Raw genomic sequence first — 20,000 nt, forward strand, 5'->3', positions numbered from 1 at the left:
TCCTGGATCTGAACACTGCACTGGCCTTAGGGCATTAAATGGTGTGTCTGTGGGATTCAAGATTCATCCTTTTATTTTTGAATGGTTAAATGTTGTTTTTAATAAAGTTGTTCGAAAATAGTATGTTTTGATTTAGATTTAGGCCATTTCTAAATTGTATATTCCAAAACCAAAAATCTGTAAAGAATGTATTTGTGATACAGATAAAGAGTTTATTTTTTATTTATTCTGATATATTTTAGTTGATTTGAACAGTGTTTCTCAGAAAATAGTATTGTGTTGGCAGACATCACGTTGTATTCTCATTGGAGACGATGCCTAGCACACAGTAGCAGTTTCAAAATGTTTAGAAACAGAAATGGAGAGTTTGAAGTCTTGTCCCTTTGCTTCCATTTGGCTCTTTGTAAATACACCCCTGTTGTAAGGCTACTCAGAGAACAGACAGGACCCCTGTTGAGAGAACAGACAGGACCCCTGTTGAGAGAACAGACAGGACCCCTGCTGAGAGAACAGACAGGACGCCTGCTGATTGTTAGGCTACTCAGAGAACAGACAGGACCCCTGTTGAGAGAACAGACAGGACCCCTGTTGAGAGAACAGACAGGACCCCTGTTGAGAGAACAGACAGGACCCCTGCTGAGAGAACAGACAGGACCCCTGTTGATTGTAAGACTACTCAGAGAACAGACAGGACCCCTGTTGAGAGAACAGACAGGACCCCTGTTGATTATAAGGCTACTCAGAGAACAGACAGGACCCCTGTTGATTGTAAGACTACTCAGAGAACAGACAGGACCCCTGTTGATTGTAAGACTACTCGGAGAACAGACAGGACCCCTGTTGAGAGAACAGACAGGACCCCTGCTGATTGTTAGGCTACTCAGAGAACAGACAGGACCCCTGCTGATTGTAAGGCTACTCAGAGAACAGACAGGACCCCTGTTGATTGTAAGGCTACTCAGAGAACAGACAGGACCCCTGTTGATTGTAAGACTACTCAGAGAACAGACAGGACCCTGTTGATTGTAAGACTACTCAGAGAACAGACAGGACCCCTGTTGAGAGAACAGACAGGACCCCTGTTGATTGTTAGGCTACTTAGAGAACAGACAGGACCCCTGCTGATTGTAAGGCTACTCAGAGAACAGACAGGACCCCTGTTGATTGTTAGGCTACTCAGAGAACAGACAGGACCCCTGCTGATTGTAAGGCTACTCAGAGAACAGACAGGACCCCTGCTGATTGTAAGGCTACTCAGAGAACAGACAGGACCCCTGTTGATTGTAAGGCTACTCAGAGAACAGACAGGACCCCTGTTGATTGTAAGACTACTCAGAGAACAGACAGGACCCCTGCTGATTGTAAGACTACTCAGAGAACAGACAGGACCCCTGTTGAGAGAACAGACAGGACCCCTGTTGATTGTAAGACTACTCAGAGAACAGACAGGACCCCTGTTGATTATAAGGCTACTCAGAGAACAGACAGGACCCCTGTTGATTGTAAGACTACTCAGAGAACAGACAGGACCCCTGTTGATTGTAAGACTACTCAGAGAACAGACAGGACCCCTGTTGAGAGAACAGACAGGACCCCTGCTGATTGTAAGACTACTCAGAGAACAGACAGGACCCCTGCTGATTGTAAGGCTACTCAGAGAACAGACAGGACCACATTTACTGTCTGCACATTGTGCCTTCTACATCTCTAGTACTGAAATAAAGACTTTTGACTGAAGTGTCTTGCTTTTTGTAGGTTTTGTAGTGGTGATGGTCGTCTATCTTTTGAGGTATGTCTTTCTGTCAAGTTAGATGATGATGAAATATATATATATATATATATATATATATATATATACACACACTCAGGTCCATAGGTATTTGGACAGTGACACACTTTGCATCATTTTTGGGTCGTTGTCCATCTGCACTGTGAAGCGCTGTCCAATGAGTTTTGAAGCTTTTGGCTGAATCTGAGCAGATAATATCATTAGCCCCAAACACTTCAGAATTTATCCGGCTGTTTTTGTCAGCAGTCACATCATCACTAAATACAAGGGAAGCAGTTCCACTGGCAGCCATACATGCCCACGCCATAACACCACCTCCACCATGCTTCACAGATGAGTTGGTATGCTTCGGATCATGAGCAGTTCCTTCCCTTCTCCATACCTCCACCATGCTTCACAGATGAGGTGGTATGCTTCAGATGATGAGCAGTTCCTTCCCTTCTCCATACCACTACCTCCACCATGCTTCACAGATGAGTTGGTATGCTTCAGATGATGAGCAGTTCCTTCCCTTCTCCATACCACTACCTCCACCATGCTTCACAGATGAGTTGGTATGCTTCGGATCATGAGCAGTTCCTTCCCTTCTCCATACCACTACCTCCACCATGCTTCACAGATGAGGTGGTATGCTTCGGATCATGAGCAGTTCCTTCCCTTCTCCATACCACTACCTCCACCATACTTCACAGATGAGGTGGTATGCTTCGGATCATGAGCAGTTCCTTCCCTTCTCCATACCACTACCTCCACCATGCTTCACAGATGAGGTGGTATGCTTCAGATGATGAGCAGTTCCTTCCCTTCTCCATACCACTACCTCCACCATGCTTCACAGATGAGGTGGTATGCTTCAGATGATGAGCAGTTCCTTCCCTTCTCCATACCACTACCTCCACCATGCTTCACAGATGAGTTGGTATGCTTCGGATCATGAGCAGTTCCTTCCCTTCTCCATACCACTACCTCCACCATACTTCACAGATGAGGTGGTATGCTTCGGATCATGAGCAGTTCCTTCCCTTCTCCATACCACTACCTCCACCATGCTTCACAGATGAGGTGGTATGCTTCAGATGATGAGCAGTTCCTTCCCTTCTCCATACCACTACCTCCACCATGCTTCACAGATGAGGTGGTATGCTTCAGATGATGAGCAGTTCCTTCCCTTCTCCATACCACTACCTCCACCATGCTTCACAGATGAGGTGGTATGCTTCAGATGATGAGCAGTTCCTTCCCTTCTCCATACCACTACCTCCACCATGCTTCGCAGATGAGGTGGTATGCTTCAGATGATGAGCAGTTCCTTCCCTTCTCCATAACTCTTCTCTTCCCATCATTCTGGTACAAGTTGATCTTTGTCTCATCTCTTTATAGGATGTTGTTCCAGAACTGCAGGTGAAAAAAAAAAAAGAGAGGGAGCAAACACTAATCTGGTCTTCCTGTTTTTGAGAAATGGTTTACGTCTTGTGTATTTACTCTGGTGAAGTCTTCTCTTGATTGTTGACTTTGACGCAGATAGAGGACCTTCCTCCTGGAGGGTGTTGTTGATCTGGCCGACTGTTGTGAAAAGTTTTTTTCTTCACCATGGAAACCATTCTGTCATCCACCACAGTTGTTTTCCGTGTTCTTCCGGACCTTTTGGTGTTCCTGAGCTCACCAGTGGCCACACCTAATGATTTTGCTATCACTCTGATGGGTTTGTTTTGATTTGTCAGCCTAATGACGGCTTGATTCACTGGCAGTGACAGCTCTTTGGACATCATATTGAGGGTTTGTTTCACTGGCAGTGACAGCTCTTTGGACTTCATATTGAGGGTTTGCTTCACTGGCAGTGACAGCTCTTTGGACTTCATATTGAGGGTTTGCTTCACTGGCAGTGACAGACAGCTCTCTGGACTTCATATTGAGGGTTTGCTTCACTGGCAGTGACAGCTCTTTGGACTTCATATTGAGGGTTTGTTTCACTGGCAGTGACAGACAGCTCTCTGGACTTCATATTGAGGGTTTGCTTCACTGGCAGTGACAGACAGCTCTCTGGACTTCATATTGAGGGTTTGTTTCACTGGCAGTGACAGCTCTTTGGACTTCATATTGAGGGTTTGTTTCACTGGCAGTGACAGCTCTTTGGACTTCATATTGAGGGTTTGTTTCACTGGCAGTGACAGCTCTTTGGACTTCATATTGAGGGTTTGTTTCACTGGCAGTGACAGCTCTTTGGACTTCATATTGAGGGTTTGTTTCACTGGCAGTGACAGCTCTTTGGACTTCATATTGAGGGTTTGTTTCACTGGCAGTGACAGCTCTTTGGACTTCATATTGAGGGTTTGCTTCACTGGCAGTGACAGCTCTTTGGACTTCATATTGAGGGTTTGCTTCACTGGCAGTGACAGACAGCTCTCTGGACTTCATATTGAGGGTTTGCTTCACTGGCAGTGACAGCGCTTTGGACTTCATATTGAGGGTTTGTTTCACTGGCAGTGACAGACAGCTCTCTGGACTTCATATTGAGGGTTTGTTTCACTGGCAGTGACAGACAGCTCTCTGGACTTCATATTGAGGGTTTGCTTCACTGGCAGTGACAGACAGCTCTCTGGACTTCATATTGAGGGTTTGTTTCACTGGCAGTGACAGCTCTTTGGACTTCATATTGAGGGTTAACAGTAACAGATTCCAAATGCAAAAATGCCACACTTGAAATCAACTCAAGACCTTTTATATGCTTACCAAATGAACTAATGAGGTAATAACACACACCTGGCCACGGAACACCTGAGCAACCAATTGTCCAATGACTTTTGATCCCTTAGAAAGGGTGGAGGGCCACATATAAAAAGTGCTGTAATTTCTACACCGTTCACCAGATTTGGATGTAAATCCCCTGAAATTAAAGCTAAAAGTGCACTTTAAACTCACATTTCAACTACAATATGCTGTTGTAGACAGCCAAAATAATAATAACTTGGTCAATGTCCAAATTTTTATGGACCTGACTGTATATATCTATTTAGACGATGGTGAAATATATATATTATATATATATATACAGTACCAGTCAAAAGTTTGGACTTTCAAGGGTTTTTATTTATTTTTGACTATTTTCTACATTGTGGAATCATAGTGAAGACATCAAAACTATGAAATAACACATGGAATCATGCAGTAAAAACAAAAGTGTAAAACAAAATCGGAATATATTTAATTAGTCACCCTTTGCCTTGATGACAGCTTCGCACACTCTTGGCATTCTCTCAACCAGCTTCCCACATATACTGAGCACTTGTTGGCTGCTTTTCCTTCACTCTGCGGTCCAACTTATCCCAAACCATCTCAATTTGTTTGAGGTTGGGGGGATTTTGCAGGCCAGGTCATCTGATGCAGCACTCCATCATTCTCCTTGGAAAAATAGCCCTTACACAGCCTGGAGGTGTGTTGGGTCATTGTCCTGTTGAAAAACAAATGATAGTCCCACTAAGCTCAAACCAGATGGGATGGCGTATCACTGCAGAATGCTGTGGTAGCCATGCTGGTTATGTGTGCCTTAAATTCTAAATAAATCACTAACAGTGTCACCAGCAGAGCACCATCACACCTCCTCCATGCTTCATGGTGGGTAATTGGTGTCCTTTTAGAAGTGGTTTCTTTTGCAGCAATTTGACCATGAAGGCCTGATTCACACAGTCTCCTCTGAACAGTTGATGTTGAGATGTGTCTGTTACTCGAACTCTGAAGCAGAGGTAACTCTGGATCTTCCCTTCCTGTGGCGGTCCTCAGTTTCAGCACTTGATGGTTTTTGCGACTCCACTTGAAGGAACTTTCTTGAAATGTTTCATATTGTCTGACCTTCTTGTCTTAAAGTAATGATGGACTGTCGTTTCTCTTTGCTTATTTGAGCTGTTCTTGCCATAATATGGACTTGGACTTTTACCAAATAGGGCCATCTTCTGTATGCTACTAATGGTCTCAAACGCATTAAGAAGGAAAGAAATTCAACACATGACCTTTTAACAAGGCAGACCTGTTAATTGAAATGCATTCCAAGGTGACTACCTCATGAAGCTGGTTGAGAGAATGCCAAGAGTGTGCAAAGCTGTCATCAAGGCAAATGGTGGCTACTTTGAAGAATCTCAAATATAAAATATATTTAGATTTATTTAACAAATTTTTTGGTTACTACATGATTCAATATGTGTTATTTCTGTCTAGTTTAGGGTGTGTGTCAACAGGTGTTTCCTGATGAAGAAGAATAGATTTAATGCGGGGGGGGGCTCATATTGTCAGGGTCCCCTATGCAAAACATGACTGAGATCATCTCCACATGCTCTTTTGTCCTTGTGTGACCTGATTTTCAACGCACACAGAAGAACCAACACAGCTAACACCATGGGCCTGGTATGATGCTACTTTTCTGTTATTATAGTCAGATCATTCCTGATACCTGGTAGGATACTTCATCATATCATTTCTATACCTGGTAGGACACTTCATATCATTACTATACCTGCTAGGATACTTGAGATCATTTCTGCACCTGGTATGGATACTTCATCATATCATTGTTATACGAGCTGACAAGGTACAAAATCTGTCGTTCTGCCCCTGAACAGGCAGTTAACCCACTGTTCCTAGGCCGTCATTGAAAATAAGAATTTGTTCTTAACTGACTTGCCTCGTAAAATAAAGGTAAAAATAAATAAAAATAAATTACCTGGTAGGATACTTCAGATCATTACTATACCTGGTAGGATCCTTCAGATCATTACTATACCTGGTAGGATACTTCAGATCATTACTATACCTGGTAGGATACTTCAGATCATTACTATACCTGGTAGGATACCTCAGATCAATTCTATACCTGGTAGGATACTTCAGATCATTACTATACCTTGTAATGGTAGGATAGGATACTTCACATCATAGGATACTTCGACTCTTCATCGTATCTTATGATTAGATGGTATACTGTTATTGTGTTAGGTTTGTTCTGTGATCTGACATTATTTTATCATGAATGTTAGATTCTGTAATGACTTCAGATTAGAGGAAATACCGATCTGTAGTACTAGCAGCTAACATTTACTAACAACACAACAACTGTAGTGGGGGCGGGGGGGGGTTGGTTCTGAGTTTGGGGTTGGGTTGTGTGTGTGTGTGTGTGTGAGACTGTGAGTGAGAGTGAGACTGTGGGTGGGTGGGTGGGTGGGTGGGTGGGTGGGTGGGTGAGTGAGTGAGTGAGTGAGTGAGTGAGTGAGTGAGTGAGAGAGAGAGAGAGAGTGAGTGAGACTGGGTGGGTGGGTGAGTGAGTGAGACTGGGTGAGTGAGTGAGACTGTGGGTGGGTGAGTGAGTGAGTGAGACTGTGGGTGGGTGAGTGAGTGAGTGAGTGAGTGAGTGAGTGAGTGAGTGAGTGAGTGAGTGAGTGAGACTGTGGGTGGGTGAGTGAGTGAGTGAGACTGTGAGTGAGTGAGACTGTGGGTGGGTGGGTGAGTTAGTGAGTGAGTGAGTGAGACTGTGTCTCAGTCTCTCTCTCTGCCTTGTAGGGGAGTTCTCATCCAAAGCCGTTCCCAGGAGACATCCTGGAGTTTCCTCGGAATAAATACTTCTCCCATTTCGGAATTTACTACGGAGAGAGAGATGGAGTGCCCTACGTAGCACATCTCACCTGCAGAGGTCTGTCTATATATACACACACACAGTCTTGTACAGCTCACCTTGTGTGGACACACAATTCAGTCCAATTAAAATTCCTATTTTCCCCTAACCCCTAACTAACCCCCCCTAGAAATAGCATTTGACCTTGTGGGGGATTAACAAAATGTCCCCAGTTGGTCACATTGACTTCTGGACTTCTGGTCCCCACAAGTATAGTTAAACACGTCCACACACACACACTATGCTGTACTGACTGACTATGTGTGTGTGCAGACTCGGAGACGAAGCTCCTGCTTTTTGGTCGAGCCCTGAAGTCAGAGGTCAAACTGGACCCAGTGGAGGTGGTGGGACAGAGATACAAGGTAATACGCTCAGTGCGGCAGGGTAGCCTAGTGGTTAGAGTGTTGGACCAGTAACCGAAAGGTTGTAAGTTCAAATCCCTGAGCTGACAAGGTCTGTCGTTCTGCCCCTGAACAGGCAGTTAACCCACTGTTCCTAGGCCATCTTTGAAAATAAGAATTTGTTCTTCACTGACTTGCCTAGTCAAATAAAGGTTAAAAAAAAGGTAAATATTTAGATTATTCTAGATTGTGTGTGTATGTGAGGTCATAGCTCCTCTAACCAATGTGTAGGTGAGGTCATAGCTCCTTCAACCATGTGTATGTGAGGTCATAGCTCCTCTTACCATGTGTGTGTGAGGTCATAGCTCCTCTTACCATGTGTAGGTGAGGTCATAGCTCCTCTTACCATGTGTGTGTGAGGTCATAGCTCCTCTTACCATGTGTGCTGTAGGTGAGGAACATGCTGGATGAGATCCATCCTCCCAGGGACTTCTACACTGTGGTGAAGCCTGCTATAGACGATATGATGGGTAAGGATATCACCTTCGACATCTTGTTCCATAACTCTGAACACCAGGCCACGCTCTTCAGATATGGACTCAAGAAGTCTACACAGGTAAGGGTAGGGGTGGTGAGAGTCTTTGATGGTGGTACATGTGCAACAATGTCTGGTGTGGTTGGTTGTAGATTGAAAAGGTCTGTTGTGATTGGTTGTAGATTGAAAAGGTATGTTGTGATTGGTTACAGATTGAAAACGTCTGTAGCGATTGGTTGTAGATTGAAATGGTCTGTTGTGATTGGTTACAGATTGAAAAGGTCTGTTGTGATTGGTTGTAGATTGAAAAGGTGTGTTGTGATTGGTTACAGATTGAGAAGGTCTGTTGTGATTGGTTGTAGATTGAAAAGGTGTGTTGTGATTGGTTACAGATTGAGAAGGTCTACATCCAGATCCTGCCCACCTGGAAGGAACTGTTTAAGAAGAGGAAGTTGTAACAATGACTACAACAGCGGCTGTGTTCTAGAACCTACAGTCTGACGCCCCCTCCCCCCCTTCTCCCCCTCTCTCCCTGGACCTCATGCTGGGCCATCACCTTTCTTACACCAGTACATTCATTTTAAATCCTCGAGGGAGAATCACCTGTCGTTCTACTCCTCACCAGCAGAGGAAACCAAAACAACTGGCGAACTTACTTTCTGTTTTGCTCCACTGCGGTGAGGATGGTGTGGATCAGCCTAAGGATTCCTGCTAATGAGGAACAAGGAGAATCATAGCAGATTGGAATGTATAGTTAAAATAGTATTTAACTCAAGTGTAGTGTATAACTCCAGTGTAGTGTATAATAACTCCAGTGTAGTGTATAACTCCAGTGCAGTGTATAATAACTCCAGTGTAGTGTACAACCCCAGTGTAGTGTATAACTCCAGTGTAGTGTATAACTCCAGTGTAGTGTATAATAACTCCAGTGTAGTATATAACTCCAGTATAGTGTATAATAACTCCAGTGTAGTGTATAACTCCAGTGTAGTATATAACTCCAGTGAAGTGTATAACTCCAGTGCAGTGTATAATAACTACAGTGTAGTATATAACTCCAGTGTAGTGTATAATAACTACAGTGTAGTATATAACTCCAGTGTAGTGTATAATAACTCCAGTGTAGTGTATAATAACTCCAGTGTAGTATATAACACCAGTGTAGTGTATAATAACTCCAGTGTAGTGTATAACTCCAGTGTAGTATATAACTCCAGTATAGTGTATAACTCCAGTGTAGTGTATAATAACTCCAGTGTAGTGTATAACTCCAGTGTAGTGTATAACTCCAGTGTAGTATATAATAACCACAGTGTAGTATATAATAACGCCAGTGTAGTATATAACACCAGTGTAGTATATAACTCCAGTGTAGTATATAATAACTCCAGTGTAGTGTATAACTCCAGTGTAGTGTATAACTCCAGTGTAGTATATAACTCCAGTATAGTGTATAACTCCAGTGTAGTGTATAATAACTACAGTGTAGTGTATAACTCCAGTGTAGTGTATAACTCCAGTGTAGTATATAATAACTACAGTGTAGTATATAATAACGCCAGTGTATTATATAACACCAGTGTAGTATATAACTCCAGTGTAGTATATAATAACTCCAGTGTAGTGTATAACTCCAGTGTAGTGTATAACTCCAGTGTAGTGTATAATAACTCCAGTGTAGTATATAACTCCAGTGTAGTGTATAATAACTCCAGTGTAGTGTATAATAACTCCAGTGTAGTATATAAGTCCAGTGTAGTGTATAACTCCAGTGTAATGTATAACTCCAGTGTAGTATATAATAACTCCAGTTTAGTATATAATAACTCCAGTGTAGTATATAACTACAGTGTAGTGTATAACTCCAGTGTAGTGTATAATAACTCCAGTGTAGTGTATAACTCCAGTGTAGTGTATAACCCCAGTGTAGTGTATAACTCCAGTGTAGTATATAACTCCAGTGTAGTATATAACTCCAGTGTAGTATATAACTCCAGTGTAGTATATAACTCCAGTGTAGTGTATAATAATGCCAGTGTCTTGTATAACTCCAGTGTCTTGTATAACTCCAGTGTAGTATATAACTCCAGTGTAGTGTATAACCCCAGTGTAGTGTATAACTCCAGTGTAGTGTATAACCCCAGTGTAGTGTATAACTCCAGTGTAGTGTATAACTCCAGTGTAGTGTATAACCCCAGTGTAGTGTATAACTCCAGTGTAGTATATAACTCCAGTGTAGTGTATAATAACTCCAGTGTCTTGTATAACTCCAGTGTATTGTATAACTCCAGTGTAGTATATAACTCCAGTGTAGTGTATAACCCCAGTGTAGTGTATAACTCCAGTGTAGTATATAACTCCAGTGTAGTGTATAACTCCAGTGTAGTATATAATAACTACAGTGTAGTATATAATAACGCCAGTGTAGTATATAACACCAGTGTAGTATATAACTCCAGTGTAGTATATAATAACTCCAGTGTAGTGTATAATAACTCCAGTGTAGTGTATAATAACTCCAGTGTAGTATATAAGTCCAGTGTAGTGTATAACTCCAGTGTAGTGTATAACCCCAGTGTAGTGTATAACTCCAGTGTAGTGTATAACCCCAGTGTAGTGTATAACTCCAGTGTAGTGTATAACCCCAGTGTAGTGTATAACTCCAGTGTAGTATATAACTCCAGTGTAGTGTATAATAACTACAGTGTAGTGTATAACCCCAGTGTAGTGTATAACTCCAGTGTAGTATATAACTCCAGTGTAGTGTATAATAACTCCAGTGTCTTGTATAACTCCAGTGTAGTATATAACTCCAGTGTAGTGTATAACCCCAGTGTAGTGTATAACTCCAGTGTAGTATATAACTCCAGTGTAGTGTATAATAACTACAGTGTAGTGTATAACCCCAGTGTAGTGTATAACTCCAGTGTAGTATATAACTCCAGTGTAGTGTATAACCCCAGTGTAGTGTATAACTCCAGTGTAGTATATAACTCCAGTCTGGTGTACAACTCCAGTGTAGTATATAACTCCAGGGTAGTATATAACTCCAGTGTAGTGTATAACTCCAGTGTAGTGTATAACTCCAGTGTAGTGTATAACCCCAGTGTAGTGTATAACTCCAGTGTAGTATATAACTCCGGTGTAGTATATAACTCCAGTGTAGTATATAACTCCAGTGTAGTATATAACCCCAGTGTAGTGTATAACCCCAGTGTAGTGTATAACCCCAGTGTAGTATATAACTCCAGTGTAGTGTACAACTCCAGTGTAGTGTATAACTCCAGTGTAGTGTATAACCCCAGTGTAGTATATAACCCCAGTGTAGTGTATAACCGCAGTGTAGTGTATAACCCCAGTGTAGTGTATAACCCCAGTGTAGTATATAACTCCGGTGTAGTATATAACTCCAGTGTAGTATATAACTCCAGTGTAGTATATAACCCCAGTGTAGTGTATAACCCCAGTGTAGTGTATAACCCCAGTGTAGTATATAACTCCAGTGTAGTGTACAACTCCAGTGTAGTGTATAACCCCAGTGTAGTATATAACCCCAGTGTAGTGTATAACCCCAGTGTAGTGTATAACCCCAGTGTAGTGTATAACCCCAGTGTAGTATATAACTCCAGTGTAGTGTACAACTCCAGTGTAGTGTACAACCCCAGTGTAGTGTATAACCCCAGTGTAGTGTATAACCCCAATGTAGTGTATAACCCCAGTGTAGTATATAACTCCAGTGTAGTGTACAACTCCAGTGTAGTGTACAACCCCAGTGTAGTGTATAACCCCAGTGTAGTGTATAACCCCAGTGTAGTATATAACTCTAGTGTAGTGTACAACTCCAGTGTAGTGTATAACCCCAGTGTAGTGTACAACCCCAGTGTAGTGTACAACCCCAGTGTAGTGTACAACCCCAGTGTAGTGTATAACTCCAGCCCAGTCTGCTGATATCGGGTCATGTTATCTTCCATTTTAGTTTAGACTTTCAGGTTGAACATGATCTAGATTATATAAAACGGCATTGTTGGTTGAGGGCTTGTAAGTAAGCATTTCACGGTAAGATCTACACCTGTTGTATTCGACGCATGTGACTAATAAAATTAGATTTAAATAAAGTTTCCTCTGTCTGTGTGTCAGAGAAAGAGAGAGAATGAGAGAGAGAAGATGGAGAGAGAAAGAAGCGAGAAAGAGGCAGGGGTTGAGTATGGGTTTTTACGTCTTCAGTTTTAAGGGATGAGTGTGAAATAATATGAGATGGAATGCAATTGTTGTTATTGTGATGTGGTCAAATGAAACAATGGAGAAAGTGTGAATCTGTTGTGTTTGTGTTCAGGGGAATGGAAAGACGTGGCACAATAAAGGAAAGTGTATAGCATCGTGGAGGAAAGCTGGACAGTTAATCTGCAGTAACATTTCCTGAAGCATAAATATAAAAAGTTGTGTTGGATCACGCCTCCTCTCTGTGCATCAGTGGGTCTAGAAACATTGGTGGTATTGATCCACAGTCAAGTCCTAACACCATCGCCTACTGGTTTGTGGCAGGTGACCTAACAAGAGAGTGACCTAACATGAGAGTAACCTGACAGAGAGAGACCTAACAGAGAGTGACCTAACAGACCCACAGCTGCTCAGTCTTGAAGACAGAGAGTGACCTAACAAGAGAGTGACCTAACAAGAGAGTGACCTGACAGAGAGTGACCTGACAGTGACCTAACAAGAGAGTGACCTAACAAGAGAGTGACCTATTCAGAGAATGACCTAACAAGAGAGTGACCTGACAGAGAGTGACCTAACAGAGAGTGACCTGACAGAGAGTGACCTGACAGAGAGTGACCTGACACACCCACGGCTGCTCAGTCTTGAAGACAGAGAGTGACCTGACAGAGAGTGGGGGTTCTATTTAAACGCTGAGACTAAAACACACGCAGACAGAAGAGAGGGACTGTGTGTGGTAGAGATACTTTGCTAAACATACACAGTCTAGTCTGTGGACTAGGAATATGCTAATGATGTACATAGGAATATACTAATGGTGTACATATGAATATGCTAATGGTGTACATAGGAATATGCTAATGGTGTACATAGGAATATGCTAATGTTGTACATAGGAATATGCTAATGGTGTACATAGGAATATGCTAATGGTGTACATAGGAATATGCTAGTAGCTAGAGAAAGAGATAGTAGCTAGAGAAAGAGAGAGAGAGATAAACAGAAAGAGATAGATAGTAGCTAGAGAAAGAGAGAGATAGTAGCTAGAGAAAGAGAGATAAACAGAAAGAGATAGATAGTAGCTAGAGAAAGAGAGATAGATAAACAGAGAGATAGACCTCAGTGACAGAGAGTGGGTGAGTGTCGCTGGGTTATAGAACCAGTGTGACGCTGTCCAAATCATCACCCACTAATCTCCTCCCGTCTCACCCAGCCCTCGACCTTTCTCACAGCCAGTTTAATAGTATGAAGCCCAGTGCAGGACAAATACCATTAAAATAGGGCTTTCAATCAACAGGAGAACACACAGTCGACAGAACACCTCAAATTATAATTGTTGAATAATAATGACATTATAGTTGTTAGCTAGTAGGCATATTCATAGTTAAGTTATGGTAGAAGATAAGCTAATAATAACTAATATAAACTGGGTGGTTCGAGGCATGAATGCTGATTGTCCGACAGCCGTGGTATATCAGACCGTATACCACAGGTTAGGACAAAACGTGTATTTTTACTGCTCTAATTATGTTGGTAACCAGTTTATAATAGCAATAAGGCCCCTTGGGGGTTTGTGGTATACGGCCAATATACCACGGCTAAAGGGCTGTATCCAGGCACTCCGTGTTGCATCGTGCCTAAGAACAACCCTTAGCCGTGGTATATTGGCCGTATACCACACCTCCTCGGTCCTTATTGGTTAATTATATCCCTGCCCGTGTGGATAAAATAAACTCAAGACAGGCAGTCCACAAAGTATCCTAACCACAACATGTCAAATAGATGGGATGCATCGATTGTTGCATCATCACTGGTGGACAGACTCTGTCAACATAAATGCTACCATTGATCTGTTTTTATACTTAGGGCCCCCAATAGCTAACGACCAGAAATAGATCCAGTGTTTGAGTTTTTTCATCACTGGTTATTTAGACAAATCACGATTTCGAAGGATTTTAGTATCTTTTGAATTTTGTAAAAGGGGGAGGGGCATTTGTCCTTAACTTCAAAAGAGAGAGGGTGGAGCTCCTAGATACGGTTCTGGCATCTCTTCATATCTTCTCCTAACATGTATGGACCCAGAACTTAACCGAGCAGCTGACCAATTAAAAAAGACCAATTACGCAATACTTTAGTTCTGTGTTGTCGAGGGATACAGTTTTGCAAAACGAGAATGGAACATTGCTGCTCACAACTGCATAGATATACACAACATTACCACACTGTTTTTATCTGCATATATTAAATCGTCACTTTCTCATGAAATGTCTCATTTAAAGGGGAAGTTTTGAGACCTCGTGCTAGAAGTGTTGTGGTTTTCAGCCTTTTTTGCCCACTGTGGGTGTATCTCTTCAGAAGAGTCAAGCGTTGTCTGTATCAATAATCAATCATTATGAATGCTCAGCCCATTTCCCAGTGCACTAGAAAGTGCATTTTGAAAAGTAGTACACTTAAAGGGGAATAAATTGTCAATCAATCAAATTTATTTTATAAAGCCCTTTTTACATCAGCAGTTGTCACCAAGTGCTTTGCAGATGTCCAGGCTAACAGAGAGCAAGCAATGTTGAGGCAGAAGCATAGTTGAAAAACCTCTCAAGAAGGAAAGTTTGCATTTATTGGGATGACTCGTGTTCTGGAGGCAGCTCTGCAGGGTGGTCACTAGCTGGCACAGTCACAATGTTATAGAACCTAACCTTAAGCACACTGTTAACCTTATGCCCAACGTTCAATTATATACTGAACAAAAATATGAAGTGTTGGTCCCATGTTTCATGAGCTTAAATAAAAGATCTCAGAAATGTTCCCTACGCAAAAAAAAACAACATTTCTCTTAAATTTTGTCCACAAATTTGTTTACATCCCTGTTAGTCAGCATTTCTCCATTGCCAAGATAATCCATCCACCTGACAGGTGTGGCATATCAAAAAGCTGATTAAACAGTATGATAAATACACAGGTGCACCTTGTGCTGGGGACAATAAAAAGCCACTCTAAAATGTGCAGTTTTGTCACAAAACTATGCCTTCAGATGTCTCAAATTTTGAGTGAATGTGCAATTAACATGCAAACTACAGGAATGTCCACCAGAGCTGTTGCCAGATAATGTAATGTTCATTTCTCTACCAAAGCCGCCTCCAACATCATTTTAGAGAATTTGGCAGGACATCCGGCCTCACAACCGCAGACCATGTGTAACCATGCCAGCCCAAGACCTCCATATCCGGCTTCTTCATCTGTGGGATCATCTGAGACCAGCCACCCCTGGACAGCTGATGAAACTGAGGAGTATTTCTGTCTGTAATAAAGCCCTTTTGTGGGGGAAAAACTAATTCTGATTGGCTGGGCCTGGCTCCCCAGTGGGTGGGCCTGGCTGCCAAGTGGGTGGGCCTACGACCCTGCCCAGTCATGTGAAATCCATACATTAGGGCCTAATAAATGTATTTAAATGGACTGATTTCCTTATTTGAACTATAACTCAGTAAAATCTTTGAAATTGTTAGATATCACGTTTATATTTTTGTTCAGTGTATATATATTTTTATATAGCCAATTTTGACTTTGCAGCTGGCCCATCTCGTGCAAATGGCTCAGTTCTGCCTCCAGGACTAGACTCATCCCAATAAACATCAACCTGCAGGAACCAAGGAAGAAACCTAGAGAGGAACCAGGCTCCGAGAAGTGGCCACTGTGGTAACTGATCACAGCTTGGGTGTCACGGCAACCCCCATGTTGCTGTGAGTGTCCTTCAGCCATGAGATCAGAATGGTGTTCAGCTCAGATGGCCTGAAAAACAACACACACACACACACACACACACACACACACACACACACACACACACACACACACACACACACACACACACACACACACACACACACACACACACACACACACACACACACAATATAAACACCCAAGGTATGCCTAATCTATCTGCCAATATACACAAATATGTTTGCTAATACACCGCAGTTTATACCACAAAAATATATTTTTGAAATAAAAAATGAGGCCAGGTTTTCAGGTTAGGTTTAGGATTAGAGTAAGGGTTAGGGTTAATGTTTAGGGAAAATAGAATTTTGAATGGGACTGAATTGTGTGTCTCCACAAGGTTAGTTGTACAAGACTGTGTGTGTGTGTGTGTGTCTGTGTGTTTGTATTAGTGCTGAGCGATTAGTGCTTTTTGAGGTCGGTTCAATTTTTCGGTTATAAAAAATAATCACAGATTGCAATAAAAAAACATGAATTAATGAATTATGAAATAATTTAATGATTTTAAAGTATTTTAGATATTTTTTAAAAATTTTAGAGCTTCCCTCAGTCATCACCTGCCTTCATCCTGACACTGGGTTGCTATAACAACACATAATGTTAGTGAATGACCATTAAACATCATTTATTCACATTACATACTTTAATGCCTACTGCCTACTGGAGAACTTATTTGTATTGCTTTTAATCTTTTTCATGAATTTATCTTATCAACACTTTGTTCTAGCTAGCTATTTGTGTAGGTAGTTATCAAGTAAACACAATGATAGGCAGACACCCTGGTATATGGGGTGGCAGGGTAGCCTAGTGGTTAGAGCGTTGGACTAGTAACCGAAATGTTGCAAGTTCAAATCCCCGAGCTGACAAGGTACAAATCTGTTGTTCTGCCCCTGAACAGGCAGTTAACCCACTGTTCCTAGGCCGTCATTGAAAATAAGAATTTGTTCTTAACTGACTTGCCTAGTAAAATAAAGGTTATTTGATTACTTAATAATTTTTTTAATTCTTGAATAAAGACAGTACTCATACCCCTTGACTTATTCCACAATTCGTTGAGTTACAGCCGGACGACTAGTAGCTCTGGTCCTGGTCTGTTACATACCTCAACCACATTTTTCTTTACACTTCTTTCACTACAACAAACAATGTAAATGAAATATTTCTGTATTTCATTATCCACTTTGAATACAGATATGTATTCAAAGTGGATTCAATGGAGAGAAAAAAAATGTAGCACCCATCAGACAGTAGCTCATAATCACAAAGTGATGACACATTTTTAGAAAATCCTTCAGATTTACTGATAATGAAATACAGAAATATCTCATTTACATATACAGTACCAGTCAAAAGTTTGGACACACCGACTCATTCAAGGGTTTTTCTTTATTTTACTATGTTCTATAATGTAGAATAATAGTGAAGACATCAAAACAATAAAATAACACATGAAATCATGAAGTAACCAAAAGTAGCCACCCTTTTGCTTTGACAACTTTGCACACTCTTGGCATACTCTCAACCAGCTTCATGAGGTAGTCACCTGGATTGCATTTCAATTAACAGGTGTGCTTTGTATGGTGGAAATTACAAGCCTACGTTATAATACTATCATTGCATCAAATGGTTGTGTTATGCAACAGAATATAATATTATATATTATAACTCTCTATTGTGTCTGTGGTGAACTGAAAGTGGGCCCCTGACAGGAGATTTACGAGGTCTTTGGGGATTCCACATTTCATCTCCGCTTTCCAGAGCATGAGTTAATGTTTCTGCTCTATATGTTACCAGGGAGACATGGCTCCAGTTTGGGGTTGGGGACACTGATCACTACACAATGAAAACGTTTTTTACAACAGATACTGTCTGCTGTGATCTATAAGTATATTTTATACTAATCCTAACCGTGTGATCCATTCCATACATCTGTTGTGTGTTATGTAAACTGAAGGAGGATGGAATTTGATATAAAATGCTGTGGCCCAAACCAGCTGGTTGAGTTCTCAGTGGTCACCTCCAGGGGTGATTACTGACCAGCTGGTTGAGTTCTCAGTGATCACCTCCAGGGGTGATTACTGACCAGCTGGTTGAGTTCTCAGCGATCACCTCCAGGGGTGATGACCGACCAGCTGGGTGAGTTCTCTGTGGTCACCTCCAGGGGTGATGACCGACCAGCTGGTTGAGTTCTCAGTGATCACCTCCAGGGGTGATGACCGACCAGCTGGTTGAGTTCTCAGTGATCACCTCCAGGGGTGATGACCGACCAGCTGGTTGAGTTCTCAGTGATCACCTCCAGGGGTGATTACTGACCAGCTGGTTGAGTTCTCAGTGATCACCTCCAGGGGTGATTACTGACCAGCTGGTTGAGTTCTCAGTGATCACCTCCAGTGGTGATTACTGACCAGCTGGTTGAGTTCTCAGTGATCACCTCCAGGGGTGATTACTGACCAGCTGGTTGAATTCTCAGTGATCATCTCCAGGGGTGATTACTGACCAGCTGGTTGAGTTCTCAGTGATCACCTCCAGGGGTGATTACTGACCAGCTGGTTGAGTTCTCAGCGATCACCTCCAGGGGTGATTACTGACCAGCTGGTTGAGTTCTCAGTGATCACCTCCAGGGGTGATGACCGACCAGCTGGTTGAGTTCTAAGTGATCACCTCCAGGGGTGATGACCGACCAGCTGGTTGAGTTCTCAGCGATCACCTCCAGGGGTGATTACTGACCAGCTGGTTGAGTTCTCAGCGATCACCTCCAGGGGTGATTACTGACCAGCTGGTTGAGTTCTAAGTGATCACCTCCAGGGGTGATGACCGACCAGCTGGTTGAGTTCTCAGTGATCACCTCCAGGGGTGATGACCGACCAGCTGGTTGAGTTCTAAGTGATCACCTCCAGGGGTGATGACCGACCAGCTGGTTGAGTTCTCAGTGATCACCTCCAGGGGTGATGACCGACCAGCTGGTTGAGTTCTAAGTGATCACCTCCAGGGGTGATGACCGACCAGCTGGTTGAGTTCCCAGTGATCACCTCCAGGGGTGATTACTGACCAGCTGGTTGAGTTCCCAGTGATCACCTCCAGGGGTGATGACCGACCAGCTGGTTGAGTTCCCAGTGATCACCTCCAGGGGTGATTACTGACCAGCTGGTTGAGTTCTCAGCGATCACCTCCAGGGGTGATTACTGACCAGCTGGTTGAGTTCTCAGCGATCACCTCCAGGGGTGATTACTGACCAGCTGGTTGAGTTCTCAGTGATCACCTCCAGGGGTGATGACCGACCAGCTGGTTGAGTTCCCAGTGATCACCTCCAGGGGTGATGACCGACCAGCTGGTTGAGTTCTCAGTGATCACCTCCAGGGGTGATGACCGACCAGCTGGTTGAGTTCTAAGTGATCACCTCCAGGGGTGATGACCGACCAGCTGGTTGAGTTCCCAGTGATCACCTCCAGGGGTGATGACCGACCAGCTGGTTGAGTTCCCAGTGATCACCTCCAGGGGTGATGACCGACCAGCTGGTTGAGTTCCCAGTGATCACCTCCAGGGGTGATGACCGACCAGCTCCATTACTGCAGTAATTAAATAATACAGTTTGATTGTTTTGAAGAAATCTAAAGTCTCTCCTTTTGATTACAACTCAACAGAACTTGAAAAATTCTGCAAGGACAAATGGTAGAAAATCTCCAAATCCAG

General features: G+C 42.5%; 4 protein-coding genes across 10 annotated transcripts in view; 3 read left to right on the plus strand and 1 right to left on the minus strand.

Moving 5' to 3' along the window:
• Nucleotides 1–1,737, plus strand: part of znf513b (zinc finger protein 513b) — a 15,813-nt gene extending 14,076 nt beyond the window's left edge. For all 4 annotated transcript variants that reach the window (XM_031829252.1, XM_031829254.1, XM_031829253.1 and 1 more), the window contains one exon: nucleotides 1–1,737. This exon is cut by the window's left edge and continues 1,671 nt beyond it. The gene's annotated coding sequence lies outside the window, so the exon portion shown is untranslated.
• Nucleotides 1–1,737, plus strand: part of LOC116374599 (uncharacterized) — a 1,827-nt gene extending 90 nt beyond the window's left edge. The window contains exons 2-3 of the mRNA XM_031828091.1: nucleotides 537–691; nucleotides 896–1,737. Of these exons, the coding sequence (XP_031683951.1) occupies nucleotides 537–691; nucleotides 896–1,736 (996 nt within the window). The 3' untranslated portion in view covers nucleotide 1,737. The remainder of the gene's footprint in view (nucleotides 1–536; nucleotides 692–895) is intronic.
• A 4,337-nt stretch (nucleotides 1,738–6,074) lies between these two features.
• On the plus strand, nucleotides 6,075–12,634 carry plaat1l (phospholipase A and acyltransferase 1-like). Of its 4 annotated transcripts, none has more exons than XM_020488426.2 (5): nucleotides 6,075–6,184; nucleotides 7,334–7,463; nucleotides 7,719–7,807; nucleotides 8,238–8,402; nucleotides 8,714–12,634. In XM_020488426.2, the coding sequence occupies exons 1-5, from the start codon at nucleotides 6,176–6,178 to the stop codon at nucleotides 8,777–8,779; spliced, it is 459 nt and encodes a 152-aa protein (XP_020344015.1). In that variant the 5' UTR covers nucleotides 6,075–6,175; the 3' UTR covers nucleotides 8,780–12,634. The 4 variants fall into 4 exon arrangements, with proteins under 4 accessions (XP_020344015.1, XP_031685116.1, XP_031685115.1 ...); XM_031829256.1 differs by having other exon boundaries at nucleotides 6,151–6,184; nucleotides 8,238–8,316; XM_031829255.1 differs by having other exon boundaries at nucleotides 6,151–6,184; nucleotides 7,719–8,402.
• Nucleotides 12,635–14,997: 2,363 nt separating this feature from the next.
• Nucleotides 14,998–20,000, minus strand: part of ephx2 (epoxide hydrolase 2, cytoplasmic) — a 36,776-nt gene continuing 31,773 nt past the window's right edge. The window contains exon 19 of the mRNA XM_031829259.1: nucleotides 14,998–16,319. Within this exon, the coding sequence (XP_031685119.1) occupies nucleotides 16,235–16,319 (85 nt within the window). The 3' untranslated portion in view covers nucleotides 14,998–16,234. The remainder of the gene's footprint in view (nucleotides 16,320–20,000) is intronic.

Source organism: Oncorhynchus kisutch, linkage group LG7 (genome assembly GCF_002021735.2).
Source record: "Oncorhynchus kisutch isolate 150728-3 linkage group LG7, Okis_V2, whole genome shotgun sequence".
Taxonomy (NCBI): domain Eukaryota; kingdom Metazoa; phylum Chordata; class Actinopteri; order Salmoniformes; family Salmonidae; genus Oncorhynchus; species Oncorhynchus kisutch.